Raw genomic sequence first — 16,027 nt, 5'->3', positions numbered from 1 at the left:
CCCTATAACAGGGATCAAAAGTGGCGTATCGGTCTGGAGGTGGAGCCATTCCAGGCAGTCTCAACTGCAAATAGGTCGGCCGCTTGGGCATATGTTCACCCTGAACCCCACTCCCACCGTCCCAGGTGGGCAATAAACGAGCAGATAGACCCCGCCCCCACAAGCAATTCCGGGAGGAGGAGGGGGTGGAGTACAGCAGGAGGTAACAGTCGGCCCCCAACCCGGACACTGCCGTACAGGTGACACCTCTTATCAACATCCCACCCGCCCACCAGCCCAAGTCAAAGTTAAACTCTGACCCACCTATATAGGCAAGCCCCGGGAAATAGCAGTGGTGTGAGGGGAAGCGCATGAATGTCATGCTAGCTGAGGCTCCTGTAACAGAGACTCACAGTTGCCCAGGAGGGGCTTGATCCGCCCCATCTATATCCAGGTGTACACAGCCCGGAGGGAGGGAACTCCAGCCCCCCCAGGGATGGCCGGGGTCAAACCCAATGATCAATAGGGAGGCCTACGGCTCCCCCTAACCCAAGCTGTCCCCGGATGGCCGATATTCAGATGAAAAAAAAAGGTGGGGCCACAAGTCAGTGGGGGGGGAACCATAAGTCAAACCGCTAGGTCCTGGTGTGCAGAATCCGCTCGGCAGCTTCCGGGGCTGTTCAAGTCAAGGGTATACCCTTCACCTGCAGAGCGACTGGGGAGGAACCAAAAGTATCAGTTCAAGGCCAGGGGAAAGATGCATAGCATGTACTTACGCTTCACGGGCATCCTCTGGGAATGCTGTGCGAGACCGCCGACGACTTCTCGGAGGTCTGGGAGGCAATCCCCCGCTCACGCTAGCGCTGTTCCTGCGACCCTGGAAGCCGGGAATGTAACCAAGACAGTTAGGGATCTCTATCGGCTCAGCCCCCATAAATGCAAAGAGAGCTGGCAGTGACTCTGGCAAGCGAAGAGTAAAGGAATGTTGATCCCGCCGGAAGGTGACCGATAGGGGGAAACCCCAACGGTAAGTGATGTTTCGTCTCCTCACCAGATCCAAGAGGGGTTTCAGCATTGCTCTGTGCTGTAACGTTGCCCTGGATATGTCAGGCAGGATCTTTAGCTGTGCTCCATCCAACTCCAGGTCCTGGACATCCCACACCTTCCGCGCCACAAACTCCCTGTGGGTGTAGTGATGTAGTCTACAAATCACATCCCGCGGTCTGGCTGGGTCCTCCGACCTGGATCCCAGTGCAAGATAGATCCTGTCGAATGCAAGTCGGCCCTGTAGCTTGTCTCCCGCCACTCTGCGGAAGATAACCGCCACCGTTGCCTCAAGATCCACCTGTCCCGTAGCCTCCGGGAGGCCGCGGAGCCACAGGTTATTCCTGTGGCTTCTGTCCTCCATCTCTTCCAGGTGTAGTTGCATGTCCACTGTTCTCTCGGTCTGGAAACGGTGATGTGCCTCTAGCTCCGAGACTCTGCGGTTGTCAGAAACCATGAATCAGACTGAGACAGAAGTACAATTAAATCACACTTGTTTATTAATAAAAATAAAAAGGTAAATAGAAAAAGCGTGGTCAAGCATAACCAGTGTCCAGTAACCAGATCGGGTAGTCAGCCAGGCCAGAAGTCAGGGATCCAAGTAGAGCAACAGCAAGCAGGATAAGGAGCCAGAAGGGATGTCAGCAAGTGAGTCTTTAGACAAACCGCAGGAGATGGTTTCTAGTGATGTGACCAAGGCGAAGGCAGAGGTGAAGTGAGCTGGAAGGCTTTAAGTAGGCAGGTCAGACGAGCATCATCAGGAACAGCTGGTGGCTGTGGAGAGAGAAGAGAGTTGGCAATTAGCCGACAGCTGAGTAGCCAGCCCAGAGAAGGAAGGGCTAAGACAGCCCTGACAGCGGTCCAGCGCCAACACAGAACCCCCTCGCCGTAAGTCTGGTGGATAGGGACTGCACTTCCTGTTTCACTGCCTGTAACTCCTTATGGTGTGCCGCCTCAACCCGCCCGACCAGAGCTTCAATGTCTGCTTTTGTCGGGAGGGCTCGGAGTATGGCCCTTAGCTCTTCGTCTGCCCAATATGTCAGGGGAAATTGTGGTGACCCTCCCGGTACCGCTGAGATAGCTGACGGGGTGCTGCGTTAAGCTTAGGGCTTTGGGAGCCTGACAGCAAAGCAGGTTGAGTATCATGTTCTGCGCTGTGGGAAGCATGTGCCTCCACCATCTTGGGGTCCGGGGAGACGGACTGTAACTGCTGGAATAAACGTTGTATTTCCCCCGGGCGGAGATGCTGAAGGGGTCTGTTTAGTGGACCTCTTTGATGAGCGCTTCCTCGAGGAGAGCATAATGCAGTCAAAGGAGCAAAATAGATTGGGTAGGATAGGTGATGGCTGGGAGCTCCTCTCAAATACCTCTCTACTCCGCCATGTCCAGGCCACGCCCCAATATATCCAATTCTATACCCACAGTTAATCCATAGGAAGTAATGAGTAATGTGAAGAGAATGAGGTGGGTGATACTTGGAGGGGAGGGAGAGAGTGGGGGCAGAGTGAGGGGGGAAAAAGATAGAAAGAGAAGGGAGAAAGGAAGGTCTCTCTCCTTGCCACTGGGACAATGGGGGAGGAGAGGGGTTAGAGAGGGGGACGTGCTCATGGGAGTGAGAGACAGAGGGGGGTAAGGGGGAAAAGAGAAAAAGGGGGAAGGGGGAAAAGGGGGAAAAGAGAGGGAGAAAGGAAGGTCTCTCTCCTTCCCTGGGGAATGGGGGAGGAGAGGAGTGAGAGAGGGGGACATGCTCATGGGCGTGAGAGACAGAGGGGGAGGTAAGGTGGGGGGAAAGATAGAAAGAGAGGGTGGAAAGGGAGGTCTCTGTAGATCCCCCTAGGGGAATGGGGGAGGAGAGGGGGACGTCCTCATGGGCGTGAGAGGGGGGGGTAAGGGGAAAAAAGACAGAAAGAGAGGGTAGAAAGGAAGGTCTCTCTCCTTCCCCCTGGGGGAAGAGAGGGGGATGTGTTTATGGGCGTGAGAGATGAGGAGGGATGGGGGGGAAGAGAGAAAGAGAGGGGGGAAAGAAAAGGTTTCTCTCCTCCCTGGGGAAAGGGGGGAGGAGAGGGGGGAGAGAGGGGGACATGCTCATGGGCATAAGCATGCACATTTGGATGGACTTTGGCACACAGTAGCCTATGTAAGGTGAAATCTACAGGCTTGGAAAGATCAATTTGTAAATGGATAGAAAACTGGCTAAAAAACTAATTCAGAGAGTAGTGGTTAATTATTCTTACTCTGAATGGTCTAAGGCAGGGGTGCCCAACCAGTGGCCCACGGAGCCCTCTGATGTGGCCCGCGACCTCCTTCTGTGGGATGGCAGAATGGCAAGCCCAGATCATGGGTTGCAGACCCGCCATCCCAGAGCATCTGTGTTAATGAAGCCGGCAAAGCAAGCAGCTGTGGAGCAGAGCTGTATAAGCTGATGCTTCCTGTATAGCGCCATCTCTTGCCACAGGCAGAGTGATATCAAATGCACTCTGCCGGGGACAGCAACAGCCGGCGATACCTGAATGGAAGACTGTTAACCACTTCAATACCCGGCCATAGTCATATGACGGCCACAGATGGGATCTCGCATCCTGGGTGGACGTCATATGACTGCCTCGGTATTTTGCCGCTCCCCCGGGGGCCCACAGCACGGTGATCGTGGATGAGGTGTGTCCCTCGGACACAGCCCATCCCCTTTCTGTGAGATTTTCATCCCCATCCACCCCCTGATACATGTGACCGGCCGTGCCCAATCAAAGCCGGTCACATGTACTGTCCTGTTACAGGGCTCGTACACGTGCCTAAGGCGCATGCAGAGCGCCGATTGGGGATGCGGCTTGTCACCCTGACACAGCCCAGCCCCGATTGCAGTAAAGAGCCAATGAAATTGGCTCTTTATCAAGTGAACAGCCGGTCACAGAATGTAAACAAACCACGGTAACAAGATGTTAACGGGTTCTCCACCTCACTCACTGATCGTGTGTGAGGATGAGATTGCGATAACATCCCGTTACCGCCTAGTGTACACCAATCACACACTGATTACCCCCCCCCCAATAAAGAGGACCTGTCACCACCCACAAAGTACCTGTCATCACCCATCACAGCCCATCTGAGTACCCGAGTACCTGTCCCAGCCCATCTGAGTACCCGAGTACCTGTCCCAGCCCATCTGAGTACCCGAGCATCTGTCCCAGCCCACCTGAGTACCCGAGTACCTGTCCCAGCCCACCTGAGTACCCGAGTACCTGTCCAAGCCCACCTGAGTACCCGAAAACCTGTCCCAGCCCATCTGAGTACCTGTCAGCCCATCTGAGTACACGAGTACCTGTCCCAGCCCATCTGAATACCCGCGTACCTGAGTACCTGTCCCAGCCCATCTGAGTACCTGTCCCAGCCCATCTGAGTACCGGAGTACCTGTCACAGCCCATCTGAGTACCCGAGTACTTGTCACCGCCCATCTGAGTACCCGAGTACCTAGGTACCCATCACAGCCCATCTGAGTACCTGAGTACCTGTCACAGTCCATCTGAGTACCTGTCACAGTCCATCTGAGTACCCGAGTACCTGAGTACCTGTCCCAGCCCATCTGAGTACCTGTCCCAGCCCATCTGAGTACCCGAGTACCTGTCACAGCCCATCTGAGTACCCGAGTACCTGTCACAGCCCATCTGAGTACCTGAGTACCTGTCCTAGCCCATCTGAGTACCCGAGTACCTGTCCCAGCCCATCTGAGTACCTGTCAGCCCATCTGAGTACCCCAGTACCTGTCACAACCCATCTGAGTACCCGAGTACCTGTCACAGTCCATCTGAGTACCTGTCACAGTCCATCTGAATACCCGAGTACTTGAGTATCTGTCACAGCCCATCTGAGTACCCGAGTACCTGTCACAGCCCATCTGAGTACCTGACACAGTTCATCTGAGTACATGTCACAGTTCATCTGAGTACCCGAATGCCTGTCACCAGCCCGTCGGAGTACCCGAGTACCTGTCACCAGCCCGTGGGAGTACCTGAGTACCTGTCACTGGCCTGTCGGAGTACCCAAGTACCTGTCACCAGCCCGTCGGAGTACCTGAGTACCTGTCACCAGCCCATCGGAGTACCCAAGTACCTGTCCCAGCCCATCTGACTACCTGTCAGCCCATCTGAGTACACGAGTACCTGAGCACCTGTCAGCCCATCTGAGTACCCGAGTACCTGTCCCAGCCCATCTGAATACCCGCATACCCGAGTACCTGTCCCAGCCCATCTGAGTACCTGTCCCAGCCCATCTGAGTACCCGAGTACCTGTCACAGCCCATTTGAGTACCCGAGTACCTGAGTACCTGTCACAGCCCATCTGAGTACCCGAGTACCTAGGTACCCATCACAGCCCATCTGAGTACCTGAGTACCTGTCACAGTCCATCTGAGTACCTGTCACAGTCCATCTGAGTACCCAAGTACCAGAGTACCTGTCCCAGCCCATCTGAGTTCCTGTCCCAGCCCATCTGAGTACCCGAGTACCTGTCACAGCCCATCTGAGTACCCGAGTACCTGTCAGCCCATCTGAGTACCCCAGTACCTGTCACAACCCATCCGAGTACCCGAGTACCTGTCACAGTCCATCTGAGTACCTGTCACAGTCCATCTGAATACCCGAGTACTTGAGTATCTGTCACAGCCCATCTGAGTACCCGAGTACCTTTCACAGCCCATCTGAGTACCTGTCACAGTTCATCTGAGTACCTGTCACAGTTCATCTGAGTACCCGAATGCCTGTCACCAGCCTGTCGGAGTACCCGAGTACCTGTCACCAGCCCGTGGGAGTACCCGAGTACCTGTCACCGGCCCGTCGGAGTAACAGAGTACCTGTCACCAGCCCGTCGGAGTAACAGAGTACCTGTCACCAGCTCATCAGAGTACTCGAGTACCTATTTGCAGCCCATGCCTCATAGAATAAACATTGGGGTGTTTGCTTTCCAAAATGGGGTCATTTTGTGGGCAATTCCATTGTCCTGGTGCTCCAGGACCTTCAAAAGTGTGATAGGTAGGAACGAAATGAGATGTGTCATTTATGCTCCTAGAACGCCTGAAGGTACCACTTCCATGTTGGACCTCTGTATAAGGCCAGGCTGTATAAAGGTCTCACACATGTGGTATCGCAATACTCAGGAGGAGTAGCAGAATGTGTTTTGGGGTGTAATTTTTGCTATATACATGCTATGTGTTAGAAATATCTTATAAATGGACAACTTTGTGTAAAAAAAAAAAAAAAAATTAAATTTTCTCTCCATGTTTTCCGAAGACTTGTGTAAAAAAATTAGCTGTTCAAAAGACTCATAATGCTTCATAGAATATACTTTGGGGTGTTTGTTTTCCAAAATGGGGTCATTTCATGGGTTAATACTTTACAAATATAATAGGTCGTTAGGAAATTAGAGGTGTCATTTATGCTCCTAGAACACCTGATGGCGCTCCCTGCATGTTGGGCCTCTGTATGTGGACATGCTGTGTAAAAGTCACATACATGTGGTATCGCCATACTCAGGATGAGTAGCAGAATGTATTTTGGGGTGTAATTTTTGCTATGTACATGCTTTGCTTTGAGTTAGAAATACCTTATAAACTGACCACTTTGTGTAAAAAATAAATGTTTTCATTTTCTTTCCATGTTTTCCGAAGACTTGTGGAAAAAAATTAACTGTTCAAAAGACTCACTGTGCCTCATAGAATATACATTGGGGTGTCTGCTTTCCAAAATGGGGTAATTTTGTGGGTAATTCTACTGTCCTGATGCTCCAGGGCCTTCACAAATGTAATAGGTCGTTAGGAAATTAGAGGTGTCGTTTATGCTCCTAGAACCGCTTACGGTGTTCCCTGCATGTTGGATCTCTCTGTGTGGCCAGCCTGTGTAAAAGTCCCACACATGTGGTATCGCCAAACTCGGGAAGAGTTGCAGAATGTATTTTGGGGTGTAATTGGAAGTATGCATATGCTGTGTATGAGAAATAACTTGTTATTATGACAATTTTGTAAAAACAAAAAAAACTAAAACATTCTTTTTTTTCCCAAGAATTGCGGGAAAAAATTACAACTTCAAAAAACTCACCATGTCTCTTACTAAATACCTTGGACTATCTACTTTTCCAAAAAATTTTGGGGGGGTATTTGTACTTTATTGACATTTCAGAACCTCAAGAAATGAGATAGGCCTTCAGTACATCAGGTGTGATCAGATGTGATCAATTTTCAATGATTTTCACCATAGCTTGTAGACTTTATAACTTTCAAAGAGACTAAATAATATCCACTAATTTGGTTTATTTTTCCAAAGAGATGTAGCCGTATACATTTTGGCCCAAATTTATGAACAAAAATGACTTATTTGCAAAATTTTATCATAGAAACAAAAAAAAGTGTTTTTTTTTTCAAAATTTTCGCTCTTTTTTCACTTATGTCGCAAAAAATAAAAAACCCAGTGGTGATTAAATACCACCAAAAGAAAGCTCTATTTGTATGAAAAAAATGATAACAATTTTGTTTGGGTACAGTGTTGCATGACTGAGTTATTGGCATTCAAAATGTGAGAGCGCTGAAAGCTAAAAATTGGTCTGGTAAGGAAGGTGTATAAATGCCCTGTATTGAAGTGGTTAATAAAGGTCAGTTTATTACTAAAATTGCAGTGTATACATGGGCATATCTGTGTAGTGGTTACTGGGCTTCTTTCAAACTGATCCGCAGGTGCAGTGCACCTTCAGGTTACCTGCACTGAGGCATAGACTTCTGTTATTACCTGCGGGTTTGGTGAGCTTTCAGAAAGTGCACCACACCTGCAGGATATAATAGAAGTCTATGGCAAAGTGTAGCTAATCCGCAGGAAAGACACAGGTGCACTGCACTGCATTAGTGTGAAAGGCCCCTTTCTGTCCAATTAAATCAAACCCTCCATTCACCTCTATGAAACGGCAGATGTAAACAGATTTCCCTATCCCATTGATCCTTTTTAGCTATCTGTAAGGAGGTAATTCTTCCCAGTGACCACCAGTGTTCCTTTGTGTTGAAAAGGTTGAGAAAGGCTGCTCTAGAGTCTCTGCTTTCAGAATATATATAACATTTGGGGGGGTTTATGTCATCTTCAAGCCTAAAATAGTTTTTTAAACATGTAAACAATAAAAAAAAAAAATATTTGCAAAAAATGCTCTGGCAGTGATAGGGTTAAGTCTCCTTATTTCTGGTCATGTGACTACGATTTTACATTTTCCCTGGACTCAGGTCAGCCTGTCAGTTTTTTTTTCCCCACTGTAAGAATTTAAAAATAAATGCTAGTTTGTCTTGCAGTTCATTTTTAACATGAGATATGGATGGACAGATAGACATTAATGTATCTAATATTCAGTTATATTTTGTATATACAGGGACATGAAATCACCTGCCAGCATTATTTTTAAATCCTAACTGAAATGTTAGTTTAAATTGCCTGAATTTTTTTAATATTAATTTCTAACATTGATTTACCCTTGGCACCATGAAAGTCCTGCTTCCATACTAAACAAAAATTCTATATATTTAGGACGTGGTGCCCTTTGACCTTCCCTCTTCCCAGCATTGGTTATGGTTTATATTAATGACATCAATTTATATTATTTCTATCATTACATTAATATCCCCATTGCACTGCACAGGTCTCATGGCTTGGGCACTTTACTCCTATGCCCATATATGGTATTGTCTTGGACACATGCCAAGATTCTGGCAGTTGGTATAGGAGTGGCAGTTGGCAGTTGCTATAGCAACGGCAGTAGATATAAGAGAGGCCAGTTGTTGTCAGAGTCAGTTGTTGCTGGGAGTGTGAGGAGGTAGGTCATGCTTTGCTCTGCACAAATTGTAGAATATGTGTGTGTTTGTATAAAGGGGGGCAGGGTGCCGGTACATGAAAACCAAAGCTGGGCATAATTCTATGGTATGTTCTCCTTACAAAACAGCCATAGTCTATGTAGAAAAGCCTCCATACAATATTATTTATTGCAATATGGCAATTTTTCTTTCAATTACATTACACTAATTACATTAATTATATTAATGAATAACATCATTGCATTATCACAGTAATTCATAACATTTCACAAATGATATGATTATATTAGATCAATTACTGCATTATATTACATTAGTTAATTGGAGAAAAGGGGGCGGAGCAGCCAAGTCTGTGATTTGAACTATTTTTAGATTCCAACTGATCTTTTAGTTTAAATCACCTGCAAGCCGGTACATGATATCCAAAGCTGGGAATAGTCCTAGAGTATGTTTTCTTTAGAAAGCAGCCATAGCCAATGTAGAAAAGCCTGCACTAAGGAAGTGAAAGGGTTATTCCGCCGTGGGGGAAGGGCAGTAAAAGACTTTTCCCTCAGCCCTGCAGTGACATCACTGGTTCTATCTAGCATATTATTGGGAATTATATTTTTTTATAACTATATTATATAAAAGAAGGAAAGAAGAGTGAGAGTTTGGGTTTGCTACCTTTATCTCTCATTTCTTTACCTTAAGGCCCCTTCCACACTGGGGCGGTGCGGGCGTCGGCGGTAAAGCGGTGGTATTTTTACTTACGCTTTACCGCCGTTATATCGGTTTTAACTCCCGCTAGCAGCCGAAAAAGGGTTAAAACTGCCCGCAAAGCACGCTGCAGTGGCGCTTTGCCAGCGGTATAGCTGCATTGATATTGATATATATATATATATATATATCAATATATCATCAATATCAATATATCATCAATATCAATATATCAATATATATCTATATATATATCAATACATCAATATATCAATATATATATTGATATATTGATTTCAATGGGTAGGAGCGGTGAATACACCGCTCCAAAGATGCTGCTATCAGGACTTTTTTTACCGTCCTGCTAGCGCACCGCTCCAGTGTGAAAGCCCTCCGGCTTTCATACTGGAGTGAAAGGAGACGCTTTTTTCAGCCGCTATACAGGCGCTATTTTTAGCGCTGTAGCGCCTGAAAAAACGTGTCAGTGTGAAAGGGGCCTTAATACATCGATCCCACAATCATTGGTGTTTACTGGCACTCTATACCCCCCCCACACCTCCCAACTTTTAAACAAATGATCCCATCATCATAGGTGGTCAGCGGATCTTTAAAGGAAAAGGGATTAAAAATCAGTTAAAATCATAAGACGTTACTACCTTTGCCTGTGGCTCTTGTTCAGTAGTTGTTTAATGTTTAACATTAGTTGTAGTTATGGTCAATGACTTTGTGTGATGTCTGGTTACAAGAATTTATTACTAAATATTGTCTTTTTCTATCTTTACAGATTTAGTGGCCGACAACTTTTTGAGATTTGAGAAATTTGAGGTTTAGCAGGCGTTTGGTAAACGTTTGGGAAACGTATTCATTGTCTTAAAGAGCATCCGATTTTATTTGGAGTTTTCAGAGACAAATTTCAAGATGAGCTATTCAGTAAGTATCTATATATTTTTTCACTATTCTTATATGACTTCACACTCACAACTGCACATACACAAAGGAGAACAAAGGCTCTTGACATTATTGACCTAATATGGTCAGACTTTTTCGCTACATTTTCACTTCCTGTGAAGAACGCATTTCCTGTCCCTGGGTGACTATACTCACTCCTCCACTGTATCTATGTAAGAACTCATTGCTGCCACCCAGGCAGGACTACAAACATGTCTGCCTTTGTTTATTCCAATTACATGGGAGATGGGAAAATTAGCAGTTTACAGAAGAAAGATTAATTTGATAATGCTGTCTATTCACAGCATTTTTTGACAGGTCAGCGGGTACTTTCTGTACTTGCTGAAAATCATGAAAAATGAAAACTAAAGCAGCCATCACATCTAAGGACTATCTAACTTCAACATATTAAATGTTTGTTCTTGACTTTAATTGTCCTTTAAAATTCTATGTGAAGACGTTTATAATTTTTGTATAGAGTGGTGAGAATTTAGACACTGTGTTGAGTTGTTATTGTTATCTGTATTGCCGCTTAGGAGTGGTAATTTAAAAAATTCTGAGCAATTGGGGAGGTAAAGTCTTAAAATGGGGACACCCAATCCTGTGACAATTAAGATAGAAATTACATTCATTTTAGAGAGATTTTCTCAAATTTCCCGTTGCATCTCTAGGACAAGAAGTGATGAGAAATCTCCTGATCACAGGAAAAAAAGAAAAACTCCATAGGGGTTTTAACTCTTCCCTATACTATCTAAAATTATAACAAAAGGTTGTGGCTCAGCATACACTTTAAGAAAACTGTATACAGCGAGGAACGATGCCAAACATAGTCAGAAATAGAATATGAGTTTACATTCACCTCATGTAATGCAGATCAAATATGAACATTTTTTTCAGAAACTTCACAATCATATAATAAACCATACAAAACAAAATCCAAATGAATGCCAATGTTACGCAACTTTTAAATATGAATTTAGGCTGATCTTCTTCTTTTCATTCATAGGGAAAAATGAACACCATCAACTATAGGAGAGTTGATGAGGCGAGCAAATGGGATAAAGTAAGGAGTGTAAAGGAGAAGTGGTTGGAAGAAGAACGCAAGAGAGAGGAGGCTAAAGAGAAACAGAGAAAAGCAGAGGCGAGGGCTAAAGAGCAGAAGAGAAAGGAAAAGGAGGAACAGAGAAGGAAGGAACAATTCAGAGAGGAGGAGGAGAGAAAATGGGAAATCAAAAAAATAGAAGAAAAGAAGCTGCTGGAAGCAGTTCGCAAGAGGGATGAAGCCAATTGGAGAAAAGCAGAGGAGGAGAGAGAAAAACAAAAGAGAGAGGAAAAAGAGGAACAGCAAAGGGAGGAAAAATGCAGAGAGGAGGAGAAGAGAAAATGGGAAAACAAAAAAAGAGAAGAGAAGAAGCTGCTGGAAGCAGTTCGCAAGGGGGAGGAAGCCAATTGGATAAAAGCAGAAGAGAAGATCGATGAACAGAAGAGAAAGGATAAGGAGGAACAGGGAAAGGAGGAAAAACTCATTAATGAGGAGGCGAAAAAATGGAAAAACAGAATAGGAGCAGAAAAGAAGCAGCTTGAAGGGGATCGCATGTACGAAGAAGCTACTTGGAGAAAAGCAGAAGAGATAAGAAAAGAACAGAAGAGAAAGGAAGAAGAGGAACAAAGAAGGATGGCAAAAATCAGAGATGAGGAGCAGCGCAAATGGGAACAGAAAAAAAGAGAAGAAAGGAAGCATCTGGATGATGATCGCAAGAGGGAGGAAGCTCAATGGAAAAAAGCAGAGGAGAGGAGAAAAGAACAGACGAGAAAGGATAAAGAGGAACTGAGAAGGAAGGAAAAATTCAGAGATGAGGAGCAGCGCAAATGGGACAAGAAAAAAAGAGATGAGAAGAAGCAGCTGGAAGAAGATTTTGAGAGGGAGGAAGCCAATTTGAGGAAGACAAGAGAAAAACAGAAGAGAAAGGAAGAGGAGAAACAGAGAAGGGAGGAAAAATTAAAAGCTGAGGAGGCGGAAATATGGGAAAACAGAAAAAGAGAAGAGAAGATGCAAAGACTAGAGCAGGAGAGGCTGCAAGAAAATTACAAGAGGGAAGAAGCTGAATGGAAAAAAGCAGAGGAGAATAGAGAAAAACAGAAGACAAGGGAAGAAGAAGATCAGAGAAGGCTGGACAGAATCATAAATGGGGAGGCAAGAAAATGGGAAAACACAAAAGAAGAAGAGGAGAAGCTGCTGGAAGAATATCGCAAGAAAGAGGAGTCTAAATGCAGAAAAGCAGAGGAGAAGAGAGAAGGAAGGAAGAAAGAGAAAGAAAGGGAACAGATAACAATGGACAGACTCAGAGATAAGCAGACGCAAAGATGGGAAAACAGAAAAACAGAAGAGGAGAACAGGCTGGAAGAAGATCGCAAGAGAGAGGAGGCTAAATGGAGAAAAGCAGAGGAAAAGAGAGAAGAACAGAAGAGAAGGGAAGAAGAGGAAAAGAAAATCTTGGATGAACTCAGAGATAAGCAGACACAAATATGGGAAGACAGAAAAGCAAAAGAGAAGAAGCAGCTGGAAGAAGACCGCAAGAGAGAGGAGGCTAAATGGAGAAAAGATGAGGAGAAGCGAGAAGAACGAAAGAGACAGGAAAAAGAGGAACAGAGAAGGATGGACAAATTCAGAGCTGAGCAGGTGAGAAAATGGGAAAACAGAAAAGCAGCACAGGAGAAGCAGCTGGAAGAAGATCGCAAGAGAGAGGAGGATAAATGTAAAAGAGCAGAGGAGAGGAGAGAAAAACTGAAAAGATGGGAAAGAGAGGTACAGAAAAGGGAGGACAAATTGAAAGAGGAAGAGGCAAAAAGAAGGGATAAAAAATTAAGAGAACAGTGGATGCAGCAGAAAGAAGATCGCATGAGAGAAGAGGCTAGAAGAAGGGGGCTGATGAAAAAAAGGGATGATTAATGTGAAGAGAATGAGGGGGTTGATAGTTGAAGGAGAGGGAGAGTGGGGGGAAAGTAAGAGGGAAAAAGATAGAAAGAGAGGGAGAAAGGAAGGTCTCTCTCCTTCTTACCTGGGGAATGGGGGAGGAGAGGAGTGAGAGAGGGGGACATGCTCATAGGCGTGAGAGACCCCCTTTCCACCCTCTCTTTCTATCTCCCCCCTTACCTAAGAGAGAGGGGGCTAAATGGAGAAAAGAAGAGGAGAAGCGAGAAGAACAAAGGAGAAGGGAAGAAGAGCCGAGAAGAAGGGGGCTGAAGAAAAAAGAGATGAAAAAAGAGATGAGTAATGTGAAGAGAATGAGGGGGGTAATAGTTGGAGGAGAGGGAAAGAGTGGGGGGAAAGTAAGGGGGAAAAAGATAGAAAGAGAGGGAGAAAGGAAGGTCTCTCTCCTTCATACCTGGGGAATGGGGGAGGAGGCTAAATGGAGAAAAGAAGAGGAGAAGCGAGAAGAACGAAGAGAAGGGAAAAAATGGAACAGAGAAGGATGAAGATCGCATGAGAGAAGAGGCTATATGGAGCAGAGCAGGGCTCTGGGCGGCACAGTGGTGTAGTGGTTAGCACTGTCATCTAGCAGTAAGAAGGGTCGCTGGTTCAAATCCCAACCACGACACTACCTGCCTGGAGTTTGCATGTTCTCCCTGTGCCTGCGTGGGTTTCCTCCGGGTACTCCGGTTTCCTCCCACAAACCAAAGACATGCAGGTAGGTTAATTGGCTTTAATTTAATTGGCTTAATTGGTGTCTTTATTCAACTTTAATAACTATGAAACTACGAGAGAAGAATAGAATACAATAAAAAATATTGTACAATCCAATATACCGAATTCTTTTTTGATGCAAGGGAGAGTTCCCAGCATTACAACCAATCTGAAGATGCAACATGTGTACTTAAAACAGTTTCTACATATTTAGGTTACAGATAACATTACAGAGTCCATTGAAAATATACCGTATATACTCGAGTATAGGCCGACCCGAATATAAGCCGAGGCCCCCAATTTACCCCCAAAAAAACTGGCAAACTTATTGACTCGTGTATAAGCCGAGGGTGAGACATGCCTGTCCATCCCTGTGTGTGTGTCCGTCCATCCCTGTGTGTCCGTCCATCCCTGTGTGTCCGTCCATCCCTGTGTGTCCGTCCATCCATCCCTGTGTGTGTGTGTGTCCATCCATCCATCCATCCCTGTGTGTGTGTGTCTCCATCCATCCATCCATCCATCCCTGTGTGTGTGTGTCTCCATCCATCCATGTGTGTGTCTCCATCCATCCACCCATCCCTGTGTGTGTGTGTATCCATCCGTGTGTGTGTGTGTGTGTGTGTGTGTGTGTGTGTGTGTGTGTGTGTGTCCAGCCTACCTGTGTCCCGAGCCTTTGTCCCGAGCCTCCGTCCCGTGCCTTGCCTCCTTGCCTCCGTCCCGTGCCGTGCCTTGCCGCCGTCCCGTGTCGTGCCTTGCCTTGCCTCCGTCCCGTCCCGTGCCGTGCCTTGCCTCCGTCCCGTGCCCTCTTCGTCGGCGCCTCGGCGGCCATTGTAAAATTCAAAAAGCCGCGCCTCCTCCTTCGCCTGTGATAGGCGGAACACTGAATTTCCCAGCAGCCTGTGTTCCGCCTATCACGGACATCGTATCATCCTCGTCCGTAGTACGAGGATGATACGATGTCCGTGATAGGCGGAACACAGGCTGCTGGGAAATTCAGTGTTCCGCCTATCACAGGCGAAGGCGGAGCCGGAGGCGCGGCTTTTGAATTATAGAATGGCCGCTGTCTGTCTGCTCGACACGCTGATCGAGCGGGCAGACAGCGATGACTCGAGTATAAGCCGAGGGGGGCACTTTCAGCCTCAAAAAAGAGGCTGAAAATCTCGGCTTATACTCGAGTATATACGGTAGGTGTTAAGATGGGAAAAGAAACAGAGGGGGCAAAGTTAGAAAAGAGAAAAGCAGAGGTGGGGGGGTTCGTTAGCCGAGGTGAGAGGTGGCGCCAGAATTTGCCTCCTGTGCCATGAAATTATAGCTGGTTATTGGCCATTTATGGCCCTCGGAGGTTAATTCCCTCATCTGAGTAAATAAAGAGGTTCCAGATAGCCCAGGTAGACAAGTATTTCTCGTGTTTATGTTATGCAGTAAGTACCAAGTCTTCTAGCTTACTGCATTCCTCCACCTTACGGATCCAATCTGCCACTGTCGGCGGGCTCTGCTGTTTCCAACGAAGCAGTATACATGCCTTCGCTGCATTCAAAAGATGGCGAATCAGTGATTTCTTGTATTTTTTGATCTGTATTTTTGACAGGTGTAAGAGGAAGAAGGCTGCGTTATCTGGTATTAAATAATCCGTAAATCTTTGGGTAAAGTTCCTAACTGTTCTCCAAAAATTCTAGAGTTCAGAGCAGGACCAAAAGATGTGAAGCATTGTGCCCTCCTCCTGCTCGCACTGCCAACAGCGGTCCGAAGTGTTGGGGAAGCATTTGTGCAACCTGGAAGGCGTGAGGTACCACCTCGTCCAGATTTTATAGTTAGTCTCCTGTGTTTTTGTGCAAATTGACGTTTT

The 16,027-nt window shown here is 46.2% G+C and overlaps 1 protein-coding gene across 1 annotated transcript; it reads left to right on the top strand.

Moving 5' to 3' along the window:
• The first annotated feature begins 10,336 nt into the window (after positions 1-10,336).
• Positions 10,337-13,446, top strand: LOC143962073 (uncharacterized). Its single transcript, XM_077471406.1, has 2 exons — positions 10,337-10,478; positions 11,503-13,446. The coding sequence occupies exons 1-2, from the start codon at positions 10,467-10,469 to the stop codon at positions 13,444-13,446; spliced, it is 1,956 nt and encodes a 651-aa protein (XP_077327532.1). The 5' UTR covers positions 10,337-10,466.
• The last annotated feature ends 2,581 nt before the right edge of the window (positions 13,447-16,027 follow it).

The sequence above is a fragment of the Lithobates pipiens genome, unplaced genomic scaffold, assembly GCF_037356315.1.
Source record: "Lithobates pipiens isolate NorthernLeopardFrog02 unplaced genomic scaffold, aLitPip1_a1.2 Scaffold_8, whole genome shotgun sequence".
Taxonomy (NCBI): Eukaryota; Metazoa; Chordata; class Amphibia; order Anura; family Ranidae; genus Lithobates; species Lithobates pipiens.
This window is presented reverse-complemented; position numbering and strand designations above follow the sequence as displayed.